The sequence below is a fragment of the Crocodylus siamensis genome, chromosome 5 (genome assembly GCF_052110815.1).
Source record: "Crocodylus siamensis isolate JL-2025a chromosome 5, ASM5211081v1, whole genome shotgun sequence".
Classification (NCBI taxonomy): domain Eukaryota; kingdom Metazoa; phylum Chordata; order Crocodylia; family Crocodylidae; genus Crocodylus; species Crocodylus siamensis.
Genome location: NC_143399.1, coordinates 18,502,763 through 18,528,028, shown reverse-complemented (window position 1 = coordinate 18,528,028; position 25,266 = coordinate 18,502,763). Strand labels below are relative to the sequence as shown.

At 42.2% G+C, this 25,266-nt stretch overlaps 1 protein-coding gene and 1 long non-coding RNA gene across 4 annotated transcripts in view; one reads left to right on the top strand and one right to left on the bottom strand.

Moving 5' to 3' along the window:
* LOC149863575 (uncharacterized) overlaps positions 1-698 on the bottom strand; it is a 28,722-nt gene extending 28,024 nt beyond the window's left edge. The window contains exon 1 of the long non-coding RNA XR_016442519.1: positions 578-698. This is a non-coding gene — a long non-coding RNA (uncharacterized LOC149863575). The remainder of the gene's footprint in view (positions 1-577) is intronic.
* Positions 584-24,450, top strand: DEPDC1 (DEP domain containing 1). 3 transcript variants are annotated; one of them, XM_090048520.1, is made up of 12 exons: positions 584-762; positions 2,316-2,581; positions 3,016-3,166; positions 4,614-4,726; positions 7,344-7,474; positions 7,827-7,874; positions 14,103-14,243; positions 14,751-15,626; positions 16,355-16,527; positions 18,043-18,219; positions 18,499-18,684; positions 19,779-20,007. In XM_090048520.1, the coding sequence occupies exons 1-12, from the start codon at positions 715-717 to the stop codon at positions 19,797-19,799; spliced, it is 2,331 nt and encodes a 776-aa protein (XP_089904646.1). In that variant the 5' UTR covers positions 584-714; the 3' UTR covers positions 19,800-20,007. The 3 variants fall into 3 exon arrangements, with proteins under 3 accessions (XP_089904646.1, XP_089904645.1, XP_089904647.1); XM_090048519.1 differs by lacking the exon at positions 19,779-20,007 and adding an exon at positions 23,107-24,450 and having other exon boundaries at positions 586-762; XM_090048521.1 differs by lacking the exons at positions 14,751-15,626; positions 19,779-20,007 and adding an exon at positions 23,107-24,450 and having other exon boundaries at positions 590-762.
* Positions 24,451-25,266: the final 816 nt, after the last annotated feature.

Genomic DNA, 25,266 nt, shown 5'->3' with positions numbered 1-25,266 from the left:
GCCCTAAGCCTGGGCTGGGACCAGTCAGACCCAAGACAGTATCCTGACCCCTCACCTCCTGCTTCCCCTCTGCCCATTCCCCCCATGCCGAGGCTGGGGTCTCTGCCAGGCCCGGAGCACCTGGGAACCGCTCACCCTGCAGCAGGGCTAGGCAAGGGCTGAGCTCCCACGCCATGGGCAGAGCAGGGGCTGACCCTAAAGTTGGGCGGGGGGCACAGACTGGGGAGTTTGGGGGCGGGGCAGGAAGGCTCCAGGGGAAGAAGTGGGCAGGGTAGAGGTACGCGGGCCACCTGCACTCCCTGCTATATAGCAGGTGGGGGGAAATTCAAACCAACCCTCCAACGCCAGACTCTGTATGTGGAAAGATACAAGTGTCCACATGTAGAAAACGATAACAAACGCATACATTGTCCATAGCTAGGATCTCATTCTTGGGACTTCCGTATACCCCGGGCCGCCCTCCAGTCCAGTAAATACGGTACCTCGAAAGGTTCCTCCCCCTGGAAAGGCCTCAGAACAGCCCGTGCTGCCCCAAGCCCCGCCCAGCCCACACACGTCACAGACCACTGCGACGTACCTCCCACGCGCACGCAGCTCTCCTCCAATCAGCGTCCTCGGAGCGCTGGAGCCCGGCGGTTCAAACCGCTGCTCGGCGGCGGCGAGGGACCGTTGATTCGTTCCCCCGCCTCCCGGCGCGGGGCCTCGGGCAGCGCCATGGAGACGCGGCTGGTGCCCGCCGGGCCCTACCGCGCCACCCGCCTGGTGAGAGCGCGCGGGCTGGGGCCGGGGCCGGCAGTGGCTGCTGGGCAGCCCTGGGGCGGGAGCAGGTGGCAGACCGGCCCGCGGCTCCCGGGAAAGGCCCTGAACGACCCCTATGACAGACGGTGCGGGTATTGCTCGTTTCCGGGGGACGGAAGGTGCTGGCCGTCCTCGCTGCAGGACCCTGAAACCCGCCTGGAAAGGACTTGTTTCCTTCGGCGACTGGCGTCACTTTTACGTCATACCCCTCCTCCACACATCAGGGGCCTTGCAGTCGGGTGGTCAATCGCGCAGTTCCCTTGAGACCAGCTGTAGGGGCGCAGTACCTTTGTCACCATAAAAAGCTCCAACCGGCTCTAAAGTGAGACCTCAGAACAAGTACTAACTCTAGAGCAGGTTACTGCCATGCTTTAATGTGCACTTGTAGCAGGGTCTTCCCCGCTGTTGGGAGCCACAGGGTACCCCATGCCCAGCTGGGATCGGGGATTCTCCAGCCCAGCAGCCACAGGCCCCGGGTCCTGGCAGCACCAAGACCCAGAGCCCTGCAGCTGCGGACACTGGGTGCTAGGACCCAGCTGGGTGCCAGCAGCTGAGGGGTGCAGCTGTCCCAGGGCTGCGTGAAATTCCCGTGGCTGGGAGATGAACTGGAGGGGCTCCCAGCCATGGGCACTTGCTTCTTGCCAGGGCTGGGGGGCAGCCTCAGAGGGGGCTCCCCTACACCAGCCATAAGGCAAAAGGGGATCCAATGCGCAATTCCACCGTCACGCCTCCTGCCGTGCACACGCGCCATGGCAGGAGGTGTGATTGTACAGGTCACGCATTGGATCCCATCACAGGTATACTTGCATGTGCAGAGGGGTCCACAGGATAATGGGGAGCAGGGGTGGAAGAGAATTAACCCCCTGCTGATGCAGGGTCCAAACCATCCCATGCAAATGCTGAATCTAAACAATCTTTTCTCTACCATCTGTGGATGTGGACTGTACGTGAGGCCCCAATATATTTAAATTTTAAAAAATAGATATATTCCTTCTTTAGCAGTGTTCAGTGTAGGCTAGTTTCTGGGACCATTGGTTCCAGTAGGACTGGTTGCAGAATCTGATGCTGCCTGAGTCAATCTCATGCAAGGAAATGTATCCAAACATATTAAATATATTCAAACTGAAAACTGCAGTCACAGAGAGCTGCTAATGAAACTATTTCCTGAGAGCTGCTAAATAGGACCATTTAATACATTGTAAATTGCTGTGTTTAAAGACCTAGCACTCTAAATTTAAAGGTTGACTCTAGATAGGCTACACGATATAGCTGATTTGGTTGCACAAGAATTGGACTTGTACAAACTGATATTACAGGGTAAACATTTGAGAAACTGCTTGAAATCATATGACACGGAAGTAAAAATTTGCTAAATATATTTATTCGGTTATGTTTATTTTAAGCTAAAACCAGAACTGTAAACTACTTTTTGTTGTACTGCCTAAGCTGAACCTAAATTTTTTTTGATTTTTTTTTTGTGCTCTTGTTTTCTTTGCCTTACTTGTTTTCTTTTGCAGTGGAATGAAGTTACTAAGTATTTTCGAGCAGGGATGCCACTAAGGAAACACAGGCAACACTTTAAAAAGCATGGAAATTGTTTTACTGCTGCAGAAGCGGTAGATTGGCTTCATGAACTGCTAAAGAATAACAGCAATTTTGGTCCAGAAGTTACTAGGCAGCAAACCATCCAGTTATTAAGGAAGTTTCTCAAGAATCATGTAATTGAGGATATAAAAGGAAGATGGGGATCAGAAAATGTAGAGGACAACAATAATCTATACAGGTACAAAACTGTTTCAAAACTGAAACTAACTGAAAGATCCTAACTTGTTCAACAAGCATTTTCTGTGTGACAGTAACTTTATGTCTATTCTAGGAAAATAATACTGTCAAGAGTGCTTGAGAGATAATCTACTTTTTATCTACCCCAAGTACTTATCTTGAAAGCTGTGCTTTCCCCTACTTCATTGTTTTAAATAGATGTTTGTCCTTGATTGTCAAATTTGAGAAGAAAGGAAAATAGTCCAAAACTACTTTAAAACTTTGCTTAATTTAAATTAGCTACACTGTGAAGACAAAAGTGATGCATTTTTTCCTCTCATACCTTTTCAGGGGCTTAGGGAACCATCAGTAACAAACTACATTTTTGGATTCAAGTGAATTCTTATATTTTTAATTTATGCTAAATATATGGACGTTTCTCCTGTTTAATTCCAGATTTCCTCCAACCTCTCCAGTTAAAGCTTTGCCAAACTGGGGTCCAGTCAGTGAAAACACAGAAAATTTTCCTAAAGAGAAAGAAAGTCTCTTTAAACTGCCACAATTCTCCAGGAGGACTCCTAAGAAAAATGAATTACTTGAATCTCTGGTAATAACAACCTAATCAGAAACATTCTTCTCCTTTAGTCGTGTTGTCATCTGCTTTTGCACCTTCCCTTCCACCTAAGCTGGAGGAAAAGCCCCCCAGAAAATTCTTTTGCGGCTCTGGGTGAAGTTAGAGCATTATATGCATGTAACAAAAAGATACAGCCAACAATAAGAACCCCATTAGACCAGGGGTCAAACATATGGCCCACCAGTCCATTCCATGGGTTACCAGGAGTTGGTGGGGAGGATGGGCTGGAGGCAGGGTATGGCCTGCTGCAGAATCCAGGGTCCCTGGAGCCCAATGAACATGGCCAGACCCATGCTGCCACCCACCCCCCTACACATGCTGCTGCCTAAATGTGGCTAGGCTCTGCTAAGCACATGCAGCCCCCTACTGTTGCTGCTGGCTTGAGAATCGGCTCCGCTGAAGTGCCCGATCTCTACAGATGCTGTAGAGCAGAGTCAAACTAATGCTCTGCTTTCAATAAAGCATGGTTTTAGGGGCTTTTTTTCCCATGTCTCTCAGGAGGCTCTATGTGGCAGTTTGTCTTGTTTTATTTACAACTAGATCTTGAATAAACTGGTCACTTTATAAGTGACTTCATACCATATATAAACAGCATTCTGAATGTATGAAATCCCATAATTGTTGAAGTGCTTAACTTTAATAATAATGAAAACAAGTCCTTGTGCATTTTAATTGTGTACAACAGATGAAACTACAGTACTATATATAGCTCTTTGCCTGCCCACAACTTTAGATTGACCCTAGACTGATTTAGATTTGCTTGCATTTTTCCTCCCCTCCTGTTATATGCAATGTGTTAGAATTCAGGCAAGTCACTTAACACACCACCACATACGTTTAAACACTCCACTTTTTTTGTTCTTTAATTGACTATTCAAGACTTTAGGAATTTCTTCTGTCTTCATAAAAGTTCATACAGCATATATTTAGGAGCATTAAAACAAATGACCTATTACTTAACAGTTTGCAATTTTTCTACTTGACTACAGAAACTTGAATAAGATTGCATGGTCTGTTTGTCTACCTTTTTTTTTTTTAATTCTACTATTTTTTTCTTTTTTGTAATTCTGGCTCTCTTATTCTGTAATCATGTATGCAAGTATTAAATATTTAGGAGGTTAGTCTCGTGTTTCATTTTGAAATGTCATTTTTTCTCTTTCAGTTGCAGATTCTTGAGAGTGCAGACTTTTTTTGGATCCCAAACTTTAACTATGAGTAAAAGTAAATGGAAAAGGGTTTTACCCTTTTTATTTTAAATACTCAAGAGTTGAATGAAACACTAAGAATGCTTAAGTGAATTCCAAAGTTTCTCTCTTAATTCAAAATACAACTTTAAAAATACATTTGTGAAATAAAATGTTACCTAAATTAAAATTTGCCTGACAAGAAAATATAAGATTTTATAATTGCTCATTTGCAGGAGAACACAGCAAAAAGTGAAATACTAGAAGAAGCCAATGAACATTCAGTACATGCAAGGGAAATAAGCCAAGAAAATATAGAAGAAATTTGGAGAAACATAATTTTGATACAGTAAGTAAATAATAGTACGTTAGAAACTATTTAAAGGTATGTGCTGTGTACCTGTAATTAAAAACTTTAACTAGAGGTGTACCAGAATATTGGTCACACATCGGTTGGCATCGACAACAGGAAAATTAACGTTATTGGCAGTCTGCTGTTTTTCGTTGTTGGTTTTTTTTGTTTGGCCAATAATGTCACTGATAAATCTTGATACCCCCCGTAAGTCTGTGGGGGGCAAGGGGCAGGGGGAAGGAAAGGGACATGAGGGGGGGTAGATTGAGGCCCCCACAGTGAGGGAGGGAGTGGCTAGGTAGCGCCTGCTTCTGCTGCAGAGCGGTGAATAGGACCCCAGGGCCAGAAGTGGAACAGCTGTGGGCAGCTTATCCAGGAGGAGGGGGGTGGCTCCCTGCATGCACCTGCTCCCTTTTCCCCAGATTTGTCCATGGGATGAGGGCAGGCTTAGGGCCAGGAGCTGTATCAGCCTCTTCCTAGTGGGGTCGGGGCTGGACTGGGGCTGCACTTGGGATGGGCAGGGGTAGGGTGGACTCAGCTGTGTGGGCTGGGTGGCAGCAGCACTGGGACGGGTGACTATGGGAGGCTGTGGGGAATTTTAGGATGCATATAGCCCCCCCAAATCCCCTCTTAACACTGCTCCTGCTCAGGGCACTCAACTCTGCTGCCTTTCCCTTGGGAGCCCTGCATTGCACATCCCCTGCCTGCCCTGCAGTACAGGTCTCCCAAGGGAAAGGCAGCAGAGCGGAGTGCTGGGGGGCTATAGCAACTCCAAAATTCCCCCATAGCCAGTCCTCCCAGCACTGCTGCCACCCACTTTGAGCACAGACCTAGCCCAGCCCACCTGCCGAGAAGAGATTGGCACAGCTTCTGGCCCCGAGCCCACAGCAGGCAGCCTGCCCTCGCCCCATATGCAAATCTAGGGAGGCATATGCCTCCCTCGGGGGTACAAACAGTGGGAGGGAGCTGTCCCCTCTTCCCTGGATGAGCTACCCACAGCTCCATCCCATTCCTGGTCCCAGGGTCCTATTCACCATCTTGGCTGGGCACTAGGGCTGTGTGAAATTTCACTGGCAGTTTCATTTTGACTTGTTTCGAGCTTGAAACAGCAAAATCGAAATGAAACAGAGTTTCAAAATGGCCTCAAAACAAAACAAGGCAAGTCAAAACGTTTCAAAATTTTTGAAAGATTTTGAGTTTTGAAGCTCAAGCTGGGCTTGTCTGCAGGGAAACAAAAACTAAAGGAAGGAGAGGGAAGGAGTGGTCTCATTGACTGTGTAGCTGGCTGGTGACTGTCATCCTTTCCTGAGGTCCCTTCCAATCCCAGTGCTCTGGGGGAGGGATGGAAAAACTGCATAAAAGGCAACATTGTTTGAACTGCCCTGCTTTCTGCCTTGGTGTCAGTTGAGTGAGGGCACACCTGAATACTCACACGGTGTCACCCATCCATGTCACAAGTGTTGCCTGTCAGCAGCTAAAGGTGCAGGGCCCCAGAACCCAGACTTCCCCTGCACCTATCTCCTTGACAGCTGGCAGGCTTTGTGGATGCAGCAGGGTCTAACAGGCCTGCAGTTTTCACCCCCATGCCCCAAGACAGACATGGTCCCAGAAGCACCCATGTCATGAGTTTTGCCTGTCAGCAGCCAGAGATGCAGGGCCTCAGAACCCAGAAGACTCTACACCTATCTCCTTGAAAGTTGGCTAGCTTTGTGGCGTCAGCAGGGACTAGCATGCCTGCAGATTTCACCCTGCTTCGCCTTAACACACAGTGTCACCTATGTCATGAGTTGTGCTTGTCTGCTGCTTGAGGTGCAGTTTCCTCCAAACGCCTGCACCGATCTGGAAACTTGGCAGGCTTCACACGCTCAGAAGGGGCTACCATTCCTGCAAGTTTCATCTAAATCCAGCCAGAAATGATAAAGTTATAGGCTGTTTCGAGCCTCCCCATTACAGTCTATGGGCAAAATGTCGAAACAGCAAAACTGTTTTGACGAAACAAAATGGAACAGTGGTTTTGAATCTAAACGAAACACTGGTCCGTCAAAATGCAAGTCGAAACAGAATGGTGCCGTTTTGCACATCCCTACTGGGCACTTGCCATTGGGACCTTGATCTGTCCCCTACCTCCTCCCACACACCCTTTCCCCCCACAGACTTACCAGCAGGGTACCACTCTCCAAGCTGCTGGGCTGCATTCCTATACGTTGGCAATCGGATTATTAACCAGCCATATCAGCTGGTACCAATCAGGTATCGGTATCAGCCAAGAAAATCTTTATTGGTATACCCATAGCTCAAACTTCAAACCCCTTGTTTAAGTTATCAGACAATATTTATGTTGTTAAAGATAAGTATTCTTGCTAACAAATATATTTCACATTCTGCACGTGTGTTACTTTGGAAAGCTATTAGAAAAAATGTTTTAGGAGCTGAGGAGTAAATGTTAACCATAGATATTCCTCCTTCTTTCTCACCCTTCTTTTAGTCTGGGACTAAATAGTTATTAAAGCCATAAAACCAGTTTTTTGCATTCTTGCTTGTTGAAATGTTTCTAAAATAACTTATATGCTGTTCAAAGTTCTGAAATTATATCTGTTCTTTTTTCTTCCTGCAGTTTGCAAACAATTTTAGGCTTACCGTCTTTGGAAGAAGTCTTGCACTCAACACAAATAATTCCTCAGGATGTCATCTATAACATGACTAACACAAGTAAACATGGTGTTGTTGTTCTGCAAAACAAATCAGGTTGGATTATTTTTTTTCTGTTTCATATTTAAGTTGCCTGTAATTTTTAGTTATTCTTAAACAGTGTAAGTAAATGCAGTAAAATTAAGGCAGATTGGCTTAATGTGCTAGTTTTGGGAGCCTGCTATTCTTTCCAAATGTAAGTGAAAATTAATGGAATTCTAAAATCTTTGCCTAAAGAATTTTAATATATGCATTCTATGCATTTTAACAGTGTGTGTGTGTATCTATATATACAATTATTTTTAATTTAGGTCTCATGATTTTTCTGTTTAAAATTATATTACTGTCTGCTGGCTAAGGTAAGCAGAATATTTTGGTTGCTAATTTATTTGTATTTTTTGTTTTGTAGAAGACCTCCCTCACTGGGTATTGTCAGCTATGAAGTGCCTAGCATACTGTAAGTCATTAAAAACAAAGCAGCTTTGAAATGGTAGAAGCTCATTTGGGGGTGGAAATCTTTTTAAATGATGACCTATAAACATGTTGATCTAGGCTTTTCCATACAGGAAATTCATACAGAAATACATCAAGAAATCTGATCTATTTAGAGGAGATAAAACTACTAATATACAAATGTAACCAATAAGTGGTAAGGGGTAAGAGTAATGCCCTTTTGTGGTGTACATTAGAGAGAGAAGGAATCCTAATCATGTAGCACAAGGGTTTTCAACCTTTTTTTTTTTTTTTTTTAAAGGAGTATACCCCTTCTGGGTTTACTTCTTGTGGAGTGGCAGGGAGCGGCCAGACACAGAGCAGGGTTGTGGGCTTGCATTGGGTGGCTGTGATGCAGGGTAGTGGATGGCAGCGGTAACCACTGTGTGTGAGCTCCCTCCACTGTACTGCATCTGGCCAGCCGGGTAGCGCCTGTGTGGCCTGCAGAAGGGAGCTGCTGCCCTCCCCCTTGCCCCCCGCCGCCCCTCCAGCCCTGCTCCTGGGAGGTGGTGGGTGGTGTCGTTCTGTCCCTACCCACCCCTGCATACCCCTAGCCCCTTTCCAAGTACCCCCAAAGGTAGCGTACCCCTGGTTGACAATCCCTGATATAGCAGACTAGCTAATTATCTTAATGCTAGGTTGCGTCCTGTGTGTCTGCGGAAGAGATCATCAACAAACCTTGAGAGGTTAATTTAGGGAGAAGAAAAGCAGTTACCTTACCCAGTCCAGTCTGTGGGAAAATTTAATGCAGTTTTATTTAATTTTATATAGACCCATACTTCCTGGAGACCAGGAAGGTGGAACAGGGTATCAGTCTTTAAAGGAAACCATGATGTTAGGGAGCTGCTTGAACATGAAACTGAGTCCTCTGACAATGTCTCTTGTGTGTTTCCTTTTGCAGAGGAGAATTTAAGGGACTTAATCTACCTTTTTTTCAGGCTGTGATAGACTTCACAATTAAAATCTGAGACAAACCTTGGAGAGTTTTCTGTCTTAGCCTGACCTATACTTTGTTGCATTTTCTGCATAAAGCCCCAGCTTAAATTTCTGGCGCTTCTGATAAAACACTTGTTCTCATTGCAGGAGTGAACATTCCACTGTTGCCATTCTAAGAACCATTATTATTGGTTCCTATCATTATTTGAAAGATAATTTGTTAAACATATGGAATATATAGTCATATGTACTTGTACTGTAGAATCAGCATAGAGAAATTAAACAATTTCCTCTCTCCTGTAGATAAAATGTTCCTCATTGCCACCTCTTGAGCCAGACAAAAATAACCTTTACTTTTGTTTTATTAAATTAGGCAAAAGAAGTGGAATGGGTTCTGGGGGAAGGGGGAGAGAACTGTTGGTTCCTTAAAGCACTAAAGTGACCTAACATAAACACCTGTGTTTAAACATTTTGGAAAGTCATTCTTTAATTTGGGGGTGAATGGAGAAATTGAATTTTTATACTTTTTCCTTGAAAACCTGTTAAATATCTTCCATCATTTCTACAATATAAATTACTCAGTTGAAGTGGAAGTGTAACTACTGTAGAGCTTCACAGATTCATGGATTCACAGAAATTTAAGGCTGGAAGGGACCTTGTGAGATCATAGGGTCCAGCCCTCCTGCTCTAGTCAAATAACCCCAGCAAGGTATGCATCCAGTCTCATTTTGAAGATCTCCAGCGTAGGTCTCTGCACCACCCCCACTGGGAGTCTATTCCAGAGTCTGGTCATACCAACCGTAAAGAAGTTTTTCCTTATAACCAGTCTGAAACCTCCTAGGAGAAACAGTCATAAACTCCTGGTTTTCCCCTGGGGCACTTTGGTGAACAGTTGTTTGCCTAGCTCCTGATGCTCACCCCTGATATGTTTATAAGCTGCTACCAAATCTCCCCGAAGTCTTCTCTTTTGTAGGCTGAACAGTCATATCTGTCAGCCTTTCCTTGTATAGCTTGTTCTTCAGGCCTCTAATCATATGAGTGGCTCTTGTCTGGACTCTTGCAAGCTTCTCCACATCCTCCTTGAAGTGTGGCGCCCAAAACTGGATGCAGTACTCCAGCCTGCAGCCTCACCAATGCAGAGTACAACAGGAGAATAACTTTCTTAGTTTTGCTTGAGATGCATTGGTTGATGCGTGCCAGCATATTGTTTCCTTGGCTAATTGTAGCATCACACTGGTGGGTCATATTCATTTTATGGTCAATTATGACCCTCAGGTCCCTTTCAGACATGGCGCTAGCTAGTGTAGCACCATTGAGACTGTAAGTTTGTTGCAGATTTTTCCTCTACAGATGAAGCACTTTACACTTCTCAGTGTTACATCTGGTTCTGGCCTGCCCATCTAACTAATCTGTCCAGATCCGCCTACCCTGCAGCATGGCCGCACTTACCCAAAGCTTAAATGCCATTGGCGAACTTTGCTAGCGTGCTTTTCACACCCACATCCAGCATCCAAATCATTGATGTCAATGTTGAAAAGCATTGGTCCAAGTACCAAAACCTGGGAGACCCCACTGGCTACCTTCTGCCAGGTCAGCACAGATCCGTCTATTAGTATCCGACCCTACAGCTAGTTTCCCACCCATCTGACCCATCTTCCTTGTGGTCTTTCTCTGGCTTCTCTTTGGACCATCTAAGGAAAGTTTACACTTAAAACATAATCTCTTTCATAGTGGTAGTTCATTAATGGATCAGTGAGCCTCATGAATCACTGCTTCCCAGGGTAGGCTGATCTATTTTCTCTGCCTAAAATGGTATATCTGGCTTGGTATCGTGGATATACTTCTTCCCTATAAAAATCTAAAAAGGTATGTAGAGACTTAATGTTCAGGTTGGAAAATATCAGCAATGCCTCGCTGAACTACTCCTATTGTGTGCATCTTTGGTGGTGCTCTGTGTTGGTACTCTCAGCAGACTAGCCTGGGATCACTAGGAAGGTGCTTATTGTGCAGGACCCTAACTAGCACTGGGCCTGATGTGTAACTTAAAAAGTTTCTATACTAAGGGAATGAGTTTGACTTCATGGACTTTTCCTACAAAGCAGTAGGGCTGTGCAAAATGGCTATGTTTCATTTCCGTTTCGGATTCAGCTGTTTCATTCATTTTGGTGTTTTGGATCACTGTTCCATTTAGATTTGGCTGAATCTGTTTCAGAGTTTCGACACTGATTTCGGTATTTGGATCTGCTGGGGAGAGGCAGGCACAGCCAGGCCACTGCAAGTTCTCCTGCAGCTCCTCCGGCTATGCCTGGCTCTTCCCCGGGTGGGGGGAACTGTGGGAGAAGCCCCCAAGGCTGCCCTGCCTGGCCCCATCCCCCACCTGGCCCCAGCCTCCCAGCACTTAAAAAAAACAAAACAAAACAAAAAACACTCACTGGCTGTGGCAGTGGTGATCAGGGCCTCCGGGGTTTCTGCCACGAGCCCCCACCCATACACACATAGTGCGGGTCAGTGGGGATCGCGCGCACATGCACGCACGCGCACACACACACACACACACGCACTTGGCACCCACGCGGCAGCTCTTGCATCACATGGGTGCAACGTGGCTTGGCAGGACACTGTGTGATATCTGGGAGCTGGGGCAGCTCCACGTGTCAACCAGAGCCCAGCAATGCTCAGCATCCTGTCAAGCTCCGTTGCACATGCACCATGGGGCAGCTGCTGCACCAGAGAGGGATGCAATCTCCACTGCGCTGTGCTGCCATGAGCCCCCAGAGGCCCTGATTGCTGCTGCTACAGCTGGTGAGTGTGGGGCTCATGAAAGTGCCGGGGGGCAGGGGATGGGGCCAGGCAGGGCAGCCATGGGGTCTTCTCCCCTGGCTTCCCCTGCCAGGGAAGAGACAGGCACAGCTGGAGGAGCCTCAGGAGAACCTGCAGCCGCCTGCTTCTCCCCAGCCAGTCTGATTCTCTAAATCTCTCCGAATCTTTTCCAAATCAGTTCAGAGGCTTTGGATTCAATTTGGACTTTTTAATGGGCATCTCCTTTCAATTTGGATTTGGAGATTCAGCTGTCAAATTGGGCCGAGTCTCCTCTGAATCAAAGCAGCGAACAAAGCTTTGCACAGACCTACAAAGTAGTCCCTCTTAAAGCAGCATGCAAAGCTTAAGTCAAGGTTTTCCAAATTAAATTTAGAATGACAGAAATTCTCTTAGAGGCCTATTCTAGTTTTACAGTTATCCCCTTCTGTTAAATCAGATTATTTATATCAGGGATGCTCAACCCCTAGCCAGATCCAGCCCCTGGTATCATGTCATCCAGCCCACAGGGCTTCCTTCCCATGGGTTTGAAAATTTGGTAGTGGAGGAGTGGTACCACTGCTTATCTGCTACCAAATTACCAGATAGCCTGGTCCTGCACATTAAACAGCACAACCGGGGCAGTACAGGGCGCAACCTGCGGAGAGGGTAAAGAGAGGGAAGGGAGCAGGTGATCTGGCTTATAGGCTGGCTCCACACCACTTATCTGGCCCATGGGGCTAAAAGTTGAGCACCAGTAGTTTATACAGAAATACATATGTGATGAGTACTCAATAGCAAGTACAGCTATTGAACACAACTACAAATTCCACCTGAGGTTTGTCATCTTACGGCGAGTGACTTATACTGCTTTACCCACAATGCCTAAAAACCCACAGAGTCTTTTAGTCTTTTCTAGGAAGATCACTGCAGGAAACAGGAAGGAGACAAGACAGAGTTGGCCGAATTAATTTAAGTGCAAGTTGTAAATCCTCCCCTAAGTGCTAACCTTGAAGTTTAGGCACTTATGGCACTGACAGATGTGCAGCTTCCCCATCTAACTCATGGTGCTTTATAGAAAATGCCATGAATTAGACTGACCCTCTGGACCCAACAGACATTCACGGTTGGATCAGGAGGGTGGAGGATTGAGCTCCACGTCAGAGCTGATCCAGCAAGAGAGCCTGCGTGTCTGCAGCCTCATCCCTGAGCTGTCTCCAGATGGGAGGAGTAGAAGACAGAGGAGAGAGGGCCATTCTGGGATTTGCACTGGAGTGAGGGAGCAGGTGGATTGGAGCCCTGCACGAGAGAGGGGCTCCAATTCACCTGCCCCACCCTCCAGCGCAGGCTGGGCAAACGCCAGATGCAACTCCTTCCCCTCCTCTCCCCCTGCATCCCATCCTGTAGACAACACCAGGGATGGGGCTGGGCTGTTTTCAGTCCAGCCCTGCTCCCAACATGCACCAACAGAAGTTAATGGAGTCGCACCATCTTGGAGCACCTTCATCTGAACCCTCATGTAATGAGGGTTCATTTGTTGCACTTTTTAAAGCACTCTGCAGCTATGCACTTCTGTCAGTACATGGCTGTACAGCGCTTTCAGTGACTGATTGTATGACAAAACATCACTTCTGTCAGCACTCTTAAATAACTTTGGCCACATCTTGGCTTTCATTCATTGATTAGAAACAGAAATCTTTTCTCCTGTTCTTGTTTTTTTCCAGCTCCCAATCTGTTTCTTAAATCTGAGTAAATCAATCAAGTGGGTATATTCCCTTTGCACCTGCTAGTTAAACTAAAACCTGAAATAATTAAAGCAAAAGCTTTTCTGCACTGGAACTACATACATATGGGAAAAAATGAAGTACCATTGTACTGACTGCATAATATACATATTTAGTGAGTTATGGACCTTATGAAAATTTGTAAAATTTCAAGTTGTTTTAAATACATTAATTAGTGTTTAAATATTCATTGATTACTATTATCTTAAAGCAAAAGACGGTGTTTTTCTTTACCTTGTCATCTCTTTCAGTGGTAGTATGAGGGAGGGTTACCTGTAGAGGAAACTCTAGCTTAATGAGAAAAAGGGGAGAACTGACTAATGGCCATAATATGTTTGTGTTACCCTGCTCATTTTGAAGATTCTTCGTTGTGTAAAGAGTTTGCTTAATGGGAGAAGATGGGATTATCCATGCAGGGTTCTAGTGATCAAGCTTTTGTTGTTGGATGCAGTTTGTTTGACTATCTGTTGCTATACTGAACCTTTTACTTCTGCTTACAAGTTAAAGAAAATTGAACTTTTGGTAAAATGGTTTTTATAGTGTCCATCAGTCACATACTTTCTTGAAAATACTGGGCCATTCCGGCTTTTTTTTTTCCCCTCCCAACGTTGCAGGTTTATTTACACATGTTTATTATGAGACTAACACTACCATGAACTTCCTTGTTTTTATTTTAGGGCCCAGAAGTAATGACTTGAGCCAGCCAACGTACGTTGGTTTTGAACGGGATGTTTTCAGAACAGTTGCTGATTATTTCCTTAGTCTCCCTGAACCATTGCTTACTTTTGAGTACTATGAACTGTTTGTGAACATTTTGGGTATGTACGATTTAGAAATAACGCAGGCTGGTTTTTTTTAAAGCCCAAAGTGCAAATTTGACACAACAGGGATGTACATATGTAATTGAAAACGGATACTGGGCTCTTTTTGGTATGTCAGTGGGAATCTGCTGTAGTAGCTCTGTGTCATAGTGTAAGTTGAAATACAGTTAGATTATTTGTTTTAATCAAAGTGTCTGGCTTGATAGTCCTAAGATTTTTATAACCACAATTTAAAATAATATAGACTAATCCAGTTTTGTTCCTGAAAGCTAGGTTGTCAAGTTTAATTGTCCTTTGTCTTACATATGTATGGCCTAATTTATTGCATGTGTCTTGTTTAAATTGCTTCTCATTGAGCTAATGCTTTTGTAGACATTACTAACAATGTGAAATGTATGTTAGTGTCTTTTATATATGTTGACTCTGTTTTATCTACTTAGCTCTTTCTTATCTCGTCCACTTTCACATCACTTGCATCTTAATTTGTATTTCATTTTCTGATAGTTGTGTGTGGCTACATCACAATTCCAAATAGATCCAATGGAAAACATTCTAGCCAAGATGAGGCATGTGACCCACAGCCTTCAAAAACACTGCATTTGAACTCTTTCAAATCAACTGAATGTCTTCTTCTAAGTTTACTTCGTAAAGAGCCTGAGAAAAAAAAGGAAGCATCTGAGACTTCTGGAAATAGTCTTCAAAATGAACATAATCTTCAAAAAGGATGTGCCAAGAAATCACAGCAATATACTTTGGCATGTAAACGAGCCAGTACTGTTCGCCTACTAGGAGGAAGCTGTCAAAATCTTTCAGGTTTAACGAATGAACAGGCACAACCTCAAAAATTTAGGAAAAGGTGCTCTTCTTTGGAAAGAATTGTAGATACTGTTTCAAGTTCTTGTTGTAAACAATCAAATTCCCTCTGTCACATTGATGTTAACATAATATCAGGCAAAAAAAATGAGAACCACCTACTACACCATGACTACAAAAGAGAATCTGTGGATCTTCATTCAGATAACACTGGCCAAAAACAACCCTGTGCTTTCAAGAGAGAGTTTGCATCAATTGTCCAGGACCAAGAAATGTGTAATGGAAATTACAGATCAAAACAACTATGTAGATCCCATAGTTTGCTTGGACGCAGTAACTTCAAAAACTTCTCTGGCATCAATACACCAGTTGCTGAAATAATAGTAAAACCAGGTCCTGAGCTTCGTTGTGGACAGGAGAAACCAAGTCCTACTGTTCTGATGACTACTGTAGAAAAGTATCCTGAAGAGTCTGATATCACTGTCAATAAAAGACTGTGCAAAAGCACAGTAGAACTTTCTGAAAACTCTTTTACTCCAGCTACCTTTATGTTGACTGGCACGCAAAGTAAGATTGTTTTCCAAAGCATGTGTTATTTGCTTACTGTATACACTAACTAGTCTTTGCTTCCCTGCTATCTTTGGCCCCATTGCTTGTTATTTAAAAAGCAAAATCTATACATTATAGTTTGTCTAAAGAGCGTTCTAATGGTTATGAAGTTAAGTAATTTTAACTAATTTTCTTAAATGCAAGCTATCATATCTTCCATAATACAAGCCAGCATGTAATATCTCTTCCCTAAGTACCAGTATATCAGCAATTTACCCTGCATATGTTGGCCTCAGGTAAGTGATATTCCTCATAATCCAGACATCTGAGAAAAAGAAAGAAATTGGCAGATCATCCTATTTATAGGTAGCAGGTTGGATTTTGTTTTTTGGTGTTTTTTTGGGGGGGGGTGTTACTCTTCTTGAAACTTGAAGGTAGACATTTTAAGGAGTCCTTAGAGGCTTATTAATCAGCTAAATAATACATAATATGGTTTTAGGAAAAGAGAACTCTACTCTGATAAATAGCTTTTGTTACATTCCTGAGGTGGTTTCAATAATGTATGTCAACAAAATGAGGCATTAACCATGAACAAAAAATAGCAAATTGATTCTTAATTCTATATTAGTGCAGATTGCTATAAAATAGCTATTGTTATGGTACTGTATTGTAAAATGGTATTTCTCTAATCTGCTCTAGAGCATTTCAAAATTTAATGATAGCTGTTGTTTACAATTAACTTGTAGATCTTCTACAGCCTCACATAGAAAGAGTTGCTGTTGAAGCACTACAAATATGTTGTTTGCTGCTTCCTCCTCCGAATCGTAGAAGGCTTCAGCTCCTAATGCGCATGATCTCTCGAATCAGCCAAAATGTTGATATGCCACAACTTCATGATGCAATGGGCACCAGATCTCTGGTAAGATGTCTCTAATAGGATGGGTAAATTGAATGCACCCAGGAGTATACAAATGCTGCTGAAATAAGAGGCAAGGCTTTTATTGTGGTGATATCTTTTATTAGACCACCTACATAATTGGGATCAAGTTAAAAAAGCTTTCAAAAGCTTCTTCAGTATCCACATTGTTTTCTTAATATTACTTCATTTAGCAGACAAAGCTAAGTTGCAATACTGTTTAGGGAGGTTTTGCTCCGTAAGTTGTTTTAGTACTCTGTTGTGTCTTATAACTTACTCTTTCTCTTATTTTGTTCTCTTCAGTAAACCTCCATGAACCTTTTTTGGGAGGGGTGGCAATAAATAGAAATAAATATATAATAAAGAGGCACTAGGCCTTGTGTCATTATAATGCAGGGTTGGTAAAACACAGCCCAAGGCCCATATCTGGCCTGCCAGTTGATCCTGCTCAGCCTGCCAGATGCTGTCAGGAGTCTGAGTAGAAAGGGCTGCACCCTGCACTGCGCTGCGCTGCACTGCGCTGTTCTGCTCTGCCACGGCTGGGTAGGATTAAGTGATTTAATTGATCGGGTGGTGGGAATTTGACTACTGATTCCAAAAAGCCAGTAAGGAGGGGAAGGATCAGAGGAATGCATATGTAAAATTTTTGGCTTTTTAGTGTCAAAGCATATTGGGTCAAACAAAATATATAGCTTTGTCTGGGGAAAAAACAAAACATTTCAGGAATCTTGAAAAAAGCTGTTTTGCTATTTCTGAAATGTTTTGTTGTGGTGATAAAAGTCAACAAAATGAAGGGATAGATTGCAGAACCAGAGGAGAATATTCCCTACCCTTCATCCGGCAGTCCTGTGGTTAAAGTCAGTTACCCAGGATATGGCAAACTTAGTTCTTTTTCTTCCGGGGATTTGAAAGTACATACTCCCACCTCCCAGAAGGATGCCTCTATTGCCATGTCATGGAGTATTCTGAACACTACAAAATGGAAGGAGAGTAAGTTTGAGAGAGCAACTTCTGCTTGGTAGTGATGTGAGAGATGGGTTCTAGTCTCTGTTCCAGTGGTTTCCAGTGTGTACAAAGTGAAATACTGCCAACAGGAGAGGGCATCAGATTTCTTTTATGTAAAGGAGAGACTTGAACCAGAGTTTCCTGCATCTTATGTCTGTGTCCCAAACATTGGCTGCTAGGAAAGGAATCTCTTCTGCTTTTTCTTCGAGGCTGCTACTTCATCCATTCTGAGAAGTGCGGGTTTTGTGGATGGAGAAGAATTTGGGGCCTTTTTTTTTTTTTTTTGGTTCAATCATAGAAAAAAGTATCATTCTGTTTCTTTTTAAGAAAAAATGTTTTATTTCAAATGGGGGAAAAAGATAAGCAATTTCCTTCTTGATCCAGCAGTGTCTGTCAGTGCTTGTGAAGGTGTGCTGTGATTTAAGTATGTGGAAGGGAAGGCAGTCTGGAGCTATAGGTAGACTGGAGAATAATATAATTTTTGCATACTAACCATCTGCTAAATACTTCCAGATGATACAGACTTTTTCTCGCTGTGTGTTATGCTGTGCGGAAGAAGTAGATCTTGATGAGCTACTTGCCACCAGATTAGTTTCATTTCTAATGGATCATCAACAAGAAATTTTTCAAGTCCCAACTTATTTACAGGCTGCGGTGCAAGATCACATAACATATATGAAAACAGCTCAGGTGTGTCCAGTAATAAAAGTTGAAATACTTTTGCTAAAAACTATTTAGAAACTACTGGTTTCTAGTAATGCCAGTTTGAAAAAACAAAATTGTATTCCACTCTTTCATTTCAAAATTGCAGTTTTTGAAAGTGCAACTAATTGGACAATCATAGGTTGTTTTTTCACTTTTCTTTAGCACTCTGAAGTTATGTAACTCAATGCAAGAAAGCTGTATCATTTTTGACTCAGACAGTATTGTTAAAGCACATGTAGACTTTTATTGCCTTGTTTGTTGTAGTGCAAATACCCCATGGAAGAAATGAGTGCTGTATTCCCAACTTATTCATATTGTAAACGAATAACTCCCCAGGAGTTTGATGAACAAAGGATTTCTGCCTCTCAAGCTGCAGTTGCAGAACTCTTGGAAAATATTATCAGAGACAAAACCTTGTCTCTGAAAGACAAGAAGAAAAAACTAAAACAGGTAAGAAGAAAAAATAACTATATATATATTTTTTTAATTATTTCAATTTTAATTAAAAAGCTTGTGTGTGTGTGTGTATATAATGTGCACAATGTTTAAAATAATTTAGAGGTGAAAATAGGACCTCTGTTAATTGCATCCCAGTCCATCACATAGGCGAACTGTTAGAATTGGATGCCAGTTCTACAGCATAGAGCCGAGGTTGACAACCTACAGTGCATAGGTGGATCCACCTGGCAGAGCCTTTATATCTGGCCTGTGGAACTGTGGCTTCAGTGGGATGGGGCTCAGTCTGTGCTGCGCAGCAGAGCTTTGCTTGCACCCTGCTGAAGCCAGGCAGAAAGGAAAAGGTGTGGTGGGGGCTGGGTCCTAGTGGTGTCCTCCTCTGATCTGAGCTTGGTCATTCTAGCCTGCCACCAAAAAATGTTGATGACCCCTGGCATAGAGGACTGGATACAACTAGTCTAGGTAAAATGCTTTCATGATGACAAGTTCTGATTCTGTTTTAAACGGAGCTTAAATCATGTCTGCACTGCAACATTATTGTCCTAGGTCATGCAATCTGCACACAATACCTTCTTGCCTGGAAAATGTATAGCAGTGTTCTTGCAAAACTACAGACCAAGTTATTCAGCATAGTTGAGAATGTCTGTCTAGTACAAGACTTCACGTTGTCTATCAACATGGCCAAATGTACTTTAAAACCAAAATATAAAATAATTCTACAGATAATCTCTAGGCATATAAAAATTGTTCAGTCGGTCACAAACTCCTGCAAGACTGTTTCAGGCTGGACATAAGGAAGAATTTCTTTACTGTCCGAGCCCCCAAGGTCTGGAACAGTCTGCCAGCGGAGGTGGTTCAAGCACCTTCATTGAACACCTTCAAGAGTAAATTGGATGCTTATCTTGCTGGGATCCTGTGACCCCAGCTGACTTCCTGCCGTTTGGACAGGGGGCTGGACTCGATGATCTCCCGAGGTCCCTTCCAGCCCTAATGTCTATGAAATCTATGAAATCTTATCACTATATTCTAAAACACTGCATTAAATACCAATGCTGTGGCATAAATAAACTATTTTGTCTGATTTATAGATGCCAGTTCCCTTTCCATGATCTCCCCACTTGGTGTATCCTCATCCATGAATGACTGGGAGGACACCATAGTAGTCTGCAGACCAGAGGGTTTTGTGGGTGGCAAGTGGGGACTGCCCGCAGACACTGCCGGCCGCATTGGCAGCGATGGGGGGGCAGCTGGCAACTGTCCACAGAAGCTGGCAACGGCTTCAGCGGCAGCCAATCTCAAGGTGGGTACGTGCCCCTCCCCACGCCATTGCCTGTGTTTTCATCAGTAAAATTTGGCTATCTAAAATGGATAAACAAGTGGTGCAAAAAATTATACATAGAGGGTTTTGGTTTAAAAAACTAAATTATTCCAAATTGGAAGCATATTCTTCTGACGAAGTAGTTTGGTGTTTTAGAATATAGTGATAACTTGAACAACTTTTATATTCTAGAGATTATCTGAGGCTTCTAGATTCTACTAATCTGTTGCCTGACAGACAAAAAATGCAACTCTGGCAGGTGTTTACACTGGAATTTTTTTTTCCTGTTGCAAAAAAACCTTTCATAAGTCTCTCTGCAGTGAATGATTGTACTTGTCCTAGAACTTACTAAACCAATCTTATGACTCAAACTGAGTTCCAAAAAAGCAGCTTTTAAATATCCACGTTGTCCTGTTCTCCTCTGCCAGCCTCCACAAGACTTGATTTTTGGGGGTGGGGAGGGAACTGTTGTAAGCACTTCTTAAAATTGGTTACACAAATGGAAACTGAGTCTCTATTTCTAATTACTAGAAAATAACTGCATACAAGTTATCATGTTAAAAACTGGTAGATTAAATCTCTTAAGTAGCTGAACAGTAAGAACCACCACATAGCAGTTCTTCCAACAGATAGAATAAGGGAAGAAGAAAGATGAAATTAAAACTCTGGCAGCTTTCTCTCATTGGCATACTTAAACTGTCAATGAATACCTGCCAAAACCCAGAAGCTTTGCATGTGACTTGTTCTATATCCTGTAATGAGGAGAAATATACAGTAGTGCAGTGGGGGGGTTGTATTGTTTTGTTTATATGGTTTTTTAATGTTATTGGAAGCTATAAAGGTCATTTTGCCGGTCATCACTAATTGGAATAATTTCTAGAGTGGTAGATACTACAGGTGTACTTTGATTTTTCTTTTTTTCAGGTTGAAGTGACATCCTGATAAACACCATTCTTCCGTTAAGAGTAGATGCACATTATTTCTGTGTCTGTCTCATTTGCTACCCAGAGGCCTATAAATTAAGCTATCATTTCCAGTAAGATGAGTTAATTAGCAAAAAGCTTGATCTAATTTGTATATGATATATGTACTATATTTACTCAAATAAAAAACAGTATTTTGACTCGACCAGTATGGGTCAGTTGGCAGTTCAGCTCCAGCTTTGGCCCCAGGCTCAGAGTTGAAGCAAAACTATGCTGAGCCACCACCTAACCTGGGCTAGAGTGGTTCATGTTGCAGGGGAGGGAGCATGTGGCTGGCAGAATGTGAGCGAGACTGTGCGGTGGAGAGGGAAGGGGAGTAGGGAAGACCCACCTGTACAGCTTGCAGGAGGACCACACAGCTTGTCTCCACCCTCCCTGAAGTGAGGGGCTAGATGGAAGTAGGTACAGCCATGGAGTAGTAGGGAGTGGAGAACAGGCACATTCATGGAGGGGTGGAAAGAGGGTGCAGGGGGCATGTGGCAGGAAGGCAGGCACAGGCACAAGGTGCAGTGGGCAGGCAGCAGGGTGGCAGACAGGCAGGGGGGAAAGTAAAGGTGGGCAAATGGCAGGGGTGGAAGACAGGGGTCCTCTTTTCCCCTGCCACTATCTCCACCACCACTATCTCCACCAGAGCTTTGTAGGGATCAAATTTCAGATGACCTCCCACTAATTAGATTCTATAAATGGAAAATTATAGAACTCTTGGTTCCAAAATGATACCCACTAATAAAAGGTATTTTGGAGCCAAGAGTTCAATTTTTTTGTATGTCGTCTTGTCTCAGACCAGCACGGCTACCATGTACACTCCTGGAAAATTATAGCAAATTTACTTTCCATGTATAGAATCTAATTAGTGGAGGGTAGTCTTAAATTTGAAGTGTTTATATACATATATCACACTTGTACATGCGTACACACATCCTCCCCCCCAAGCTTTCCACTGATTACCACACATTATTGAAAATGATGGTGTGTTTTACAGGCCTGTGCATGGTGAACAAGAAGGACGCAGAAATAAAATGCATGTACACCTAAAGGAAAAGCAATATTTGTTGTTATTATATAGGGTTTATATAATAATTAATTTGTCCTCTCACTAACTGGGCTCTGCAGGAAAAAAAACATATAGAAAAGATGATGGGAAATCAGTCTGGCTTTAGAAACCGCTTTTCATATATTGGAACAGTTTGAAAAATATGCTGTCATATGCTTAGTTGGAAACTTTCCTAAGGAAGTGTTTATCAATACCTGCAGAATCTAAGCTTCCATTCTGAATAATACTTACAGGTCTTAAAAGATAACCTACCAGACATCAATGCTAGACTGTTGTCTTTGGTTTGCAGACAGGTGGCTGTGGTTCCTCTTCTGTTCATAATTTTGCCAAGCTCTAGAAAAATGAAACATTCAAATTAATATTCAGAATCAAATGGTAATAGCTAAACCAGTAAGAATAGTGTCAATGTTGCTGCGTTGTTAGGTGCTTATGTCTTCGTCAGTCAGCTGTGACTAATATTTGAAATGGAGAGGTAAGTAGCAAGTATCGACTGGGGAAAGGATAATGGAGAGGCTTGACTACCTCTGTCATAATCACAATAGCTAGGAGGCTATGGAAAAGGAACGGGAAAAAGGAAAAACATCTTTCCTCTTTCAGCAGTAGATAGGTTATAAAATGTCGAAGTTATCACATGTTTATCTGTCAGAGTCTGATATGAATGTTTGAGTTCCTGACCACAATTTAGTCGTACCAACCCAGATAGGTATTCTAGCACCTTCCTCTTCCACCATCTCTCTTAAGGGCAGAGAGAAAAAAGTGTGCTGAAAACAGGAAAATCAATCCGTGATGTCTTTCTGAAAAGAAAAGGTAAAGTGAAGTTATGAAGAAAAATGAGATCTGACAAAAAGCAAGGCAAGGTAGAGTAACACTTTGGTAGACTTTCAGAGAGAGAAGCAAAAGAATGGGGTATCCATAAAATGTCTGTTTACACTTTAATCTGACACAAAGCCATCCTTGTAAGAGACAATGTCATAGGAGAGGTATCTTCCACTGTGCCAAATAGGGTTACTGCATATCTGCTTTTAAGTGGAGCCTGCTATAATAGCTCTTTTATGTTTCAGTTTCAGAAGGAATATCCTCTGATCTACCAGAACAGATTCCCAACTACGGAAAGCGAGGCAATACTACTTGAAAACAAACCCACAATTAAGCAACCAATGCTTAGCCTGAGAAAGCCAAAGTTTCGTAGCCTAAGATACTAATTCATTGATGCCTCTACAATCTTACTTATTTTAATGAATGTATGCCTAGTGTACTAACAGACAGGTACTTAGGAACAGGACAGGAAATCTGATGTTGATAGTGTGTGCAGTAAGAGTTGCATACCTCGTATTAAGTGATGCCAAAATAGGTTCATTGTAGAGAGAGCTTTTTGTTTACTGAATCTGTTTTCAAGACTTTATTTACAAATGTTTACAAATTATTCAAGACATGCAAATATTTTGACTGTCAAAAACAATGTGAGAATAAGCATGAAGTTTTAGAAACCAAAAATTGTGTATGTAGTCTGTGAAGTGTATGATATGTACATATTATATAGTAGCTTTAATGTTAAATCTGTTTTAGAAATGATGCCATATATTTTGTGAGGTTTTGTTAATCATTTCCTTATGTACTGTATAATTGCTGTACTTGGGCATTCTAAGTAATGAGAACTTGCAGCAAAATATTGCTCTGAGGCCTGGCAGAAATTTTGACCTCTCTGATTTCAGTGACACCAGGAATTCACCCCAGATGAGTGATTATTTCTCTTTGTCTCTTGTCTATTCAAATTGCACTCTTTATAAATCTTTTTTTATTATTTTGTATATTTATTTTTGTTAAAACTATTCTTTTTATGTGTATTTCTAACTCTTGGATGGAAAACCAATCTCAAATACACAAATAACTGACCTCAGATATGCTGCTTTAATTGCTAATAGTGGAGGATGCTATATAGTCTTACAGAACAGAACTGACATAGGTATTGTATTGTTAGATTTGAACTTCCATTTACAATGTAGTAATGCTATTCAGGTTAGTATAGTTTGGCTTTTGCAAAACTTGGAATCGGACAAAGGAAACGTGGACTAAATATCTTGAGTAAAATCTGGCCCTAATAAAAGCCAGTGGGAGTCCTGCCATTGACTTCACTAAGACCAAGATTTCAGTTCTTGCCTTCAGCAGGATTTTAAATCTGTTGAAATGTTATTTGTTCAGTGTTGATTTTGTAACTTTTTCAGTTATTTCTATGTATTTTACTAAGATTTGTTTTTCAGAACATTTATTGCAGAGGAAGTAGAATTTAGGTTTTAGTTTGGGTTTTTTCTTCCGTGTATTGTCAATATTTAAGCACTTTTTTGTATTTTGAAAGATAAAAAATATGGAAATGGCCATTGGTAATAAACTATCAACTACGCTAAGAATGTCTTGCAGAGAATAAATGTGTAATAAACTACACCAAAGCTAAATCTTGAGTTATGGGAGTTAGGTGGGTAGGTGCGTATTTAGAAACCTAATTTGTAGATGATTTGCTTGAGTGAAATCCTGGCCTATTGAAATCAGTGCAGGTTTTACAATTCCTTTCAACTGAGCCAAGATTTCACCCTGGAAAAAATCTAAATCTAACTGCTATTTCTGCAAATACAAATGTGGGATATAATGTGTATGAGTAACCCTGTAAGGATTACATATTTGTAAGTGTTTTTTGTTTGTTTTCAGGATTAGGTTCCTAACTTGTACACTGTAATGACATCGCATGGGAAAAAAAAGTAATAGTGAATTATTTAAAAAATGTTAAAAGGGTTGCTTACCCAGAAGTGGGTTTAAGAAGGGGGAGGTTGTTCTTTTAATCACACTTTATGCTGGACAAAACGCACTAACAGAAATCTCATCCATTCACAAAAAAATCTGCTTGTTTTCTTTCCTGCATATCTTGGTTTTCCCTAGGAAACTTAAAGGTGGGAGAGCTAATGAGGATGGCATAGGAGGCAAGTAAATGAAAGCTAAATAACTAAGGAAATTGTTTTTATCTAGACTGTTTATAAAACTTCTTTATTCATGTTTTTAGACGGCACAGGGTAGTAAGTTGTGCAAGTGTTACATAATCCTTTTAAGGCCTCTTTGAAGATGCTAAACCAATAACTGTAAGTACACAGTGGAGCAGTATTATTTTATCAAAAGTATTGATTGTAAGTATACATACTGAGCATGTCTACACAAGCCACCCACTGCACAGTTGT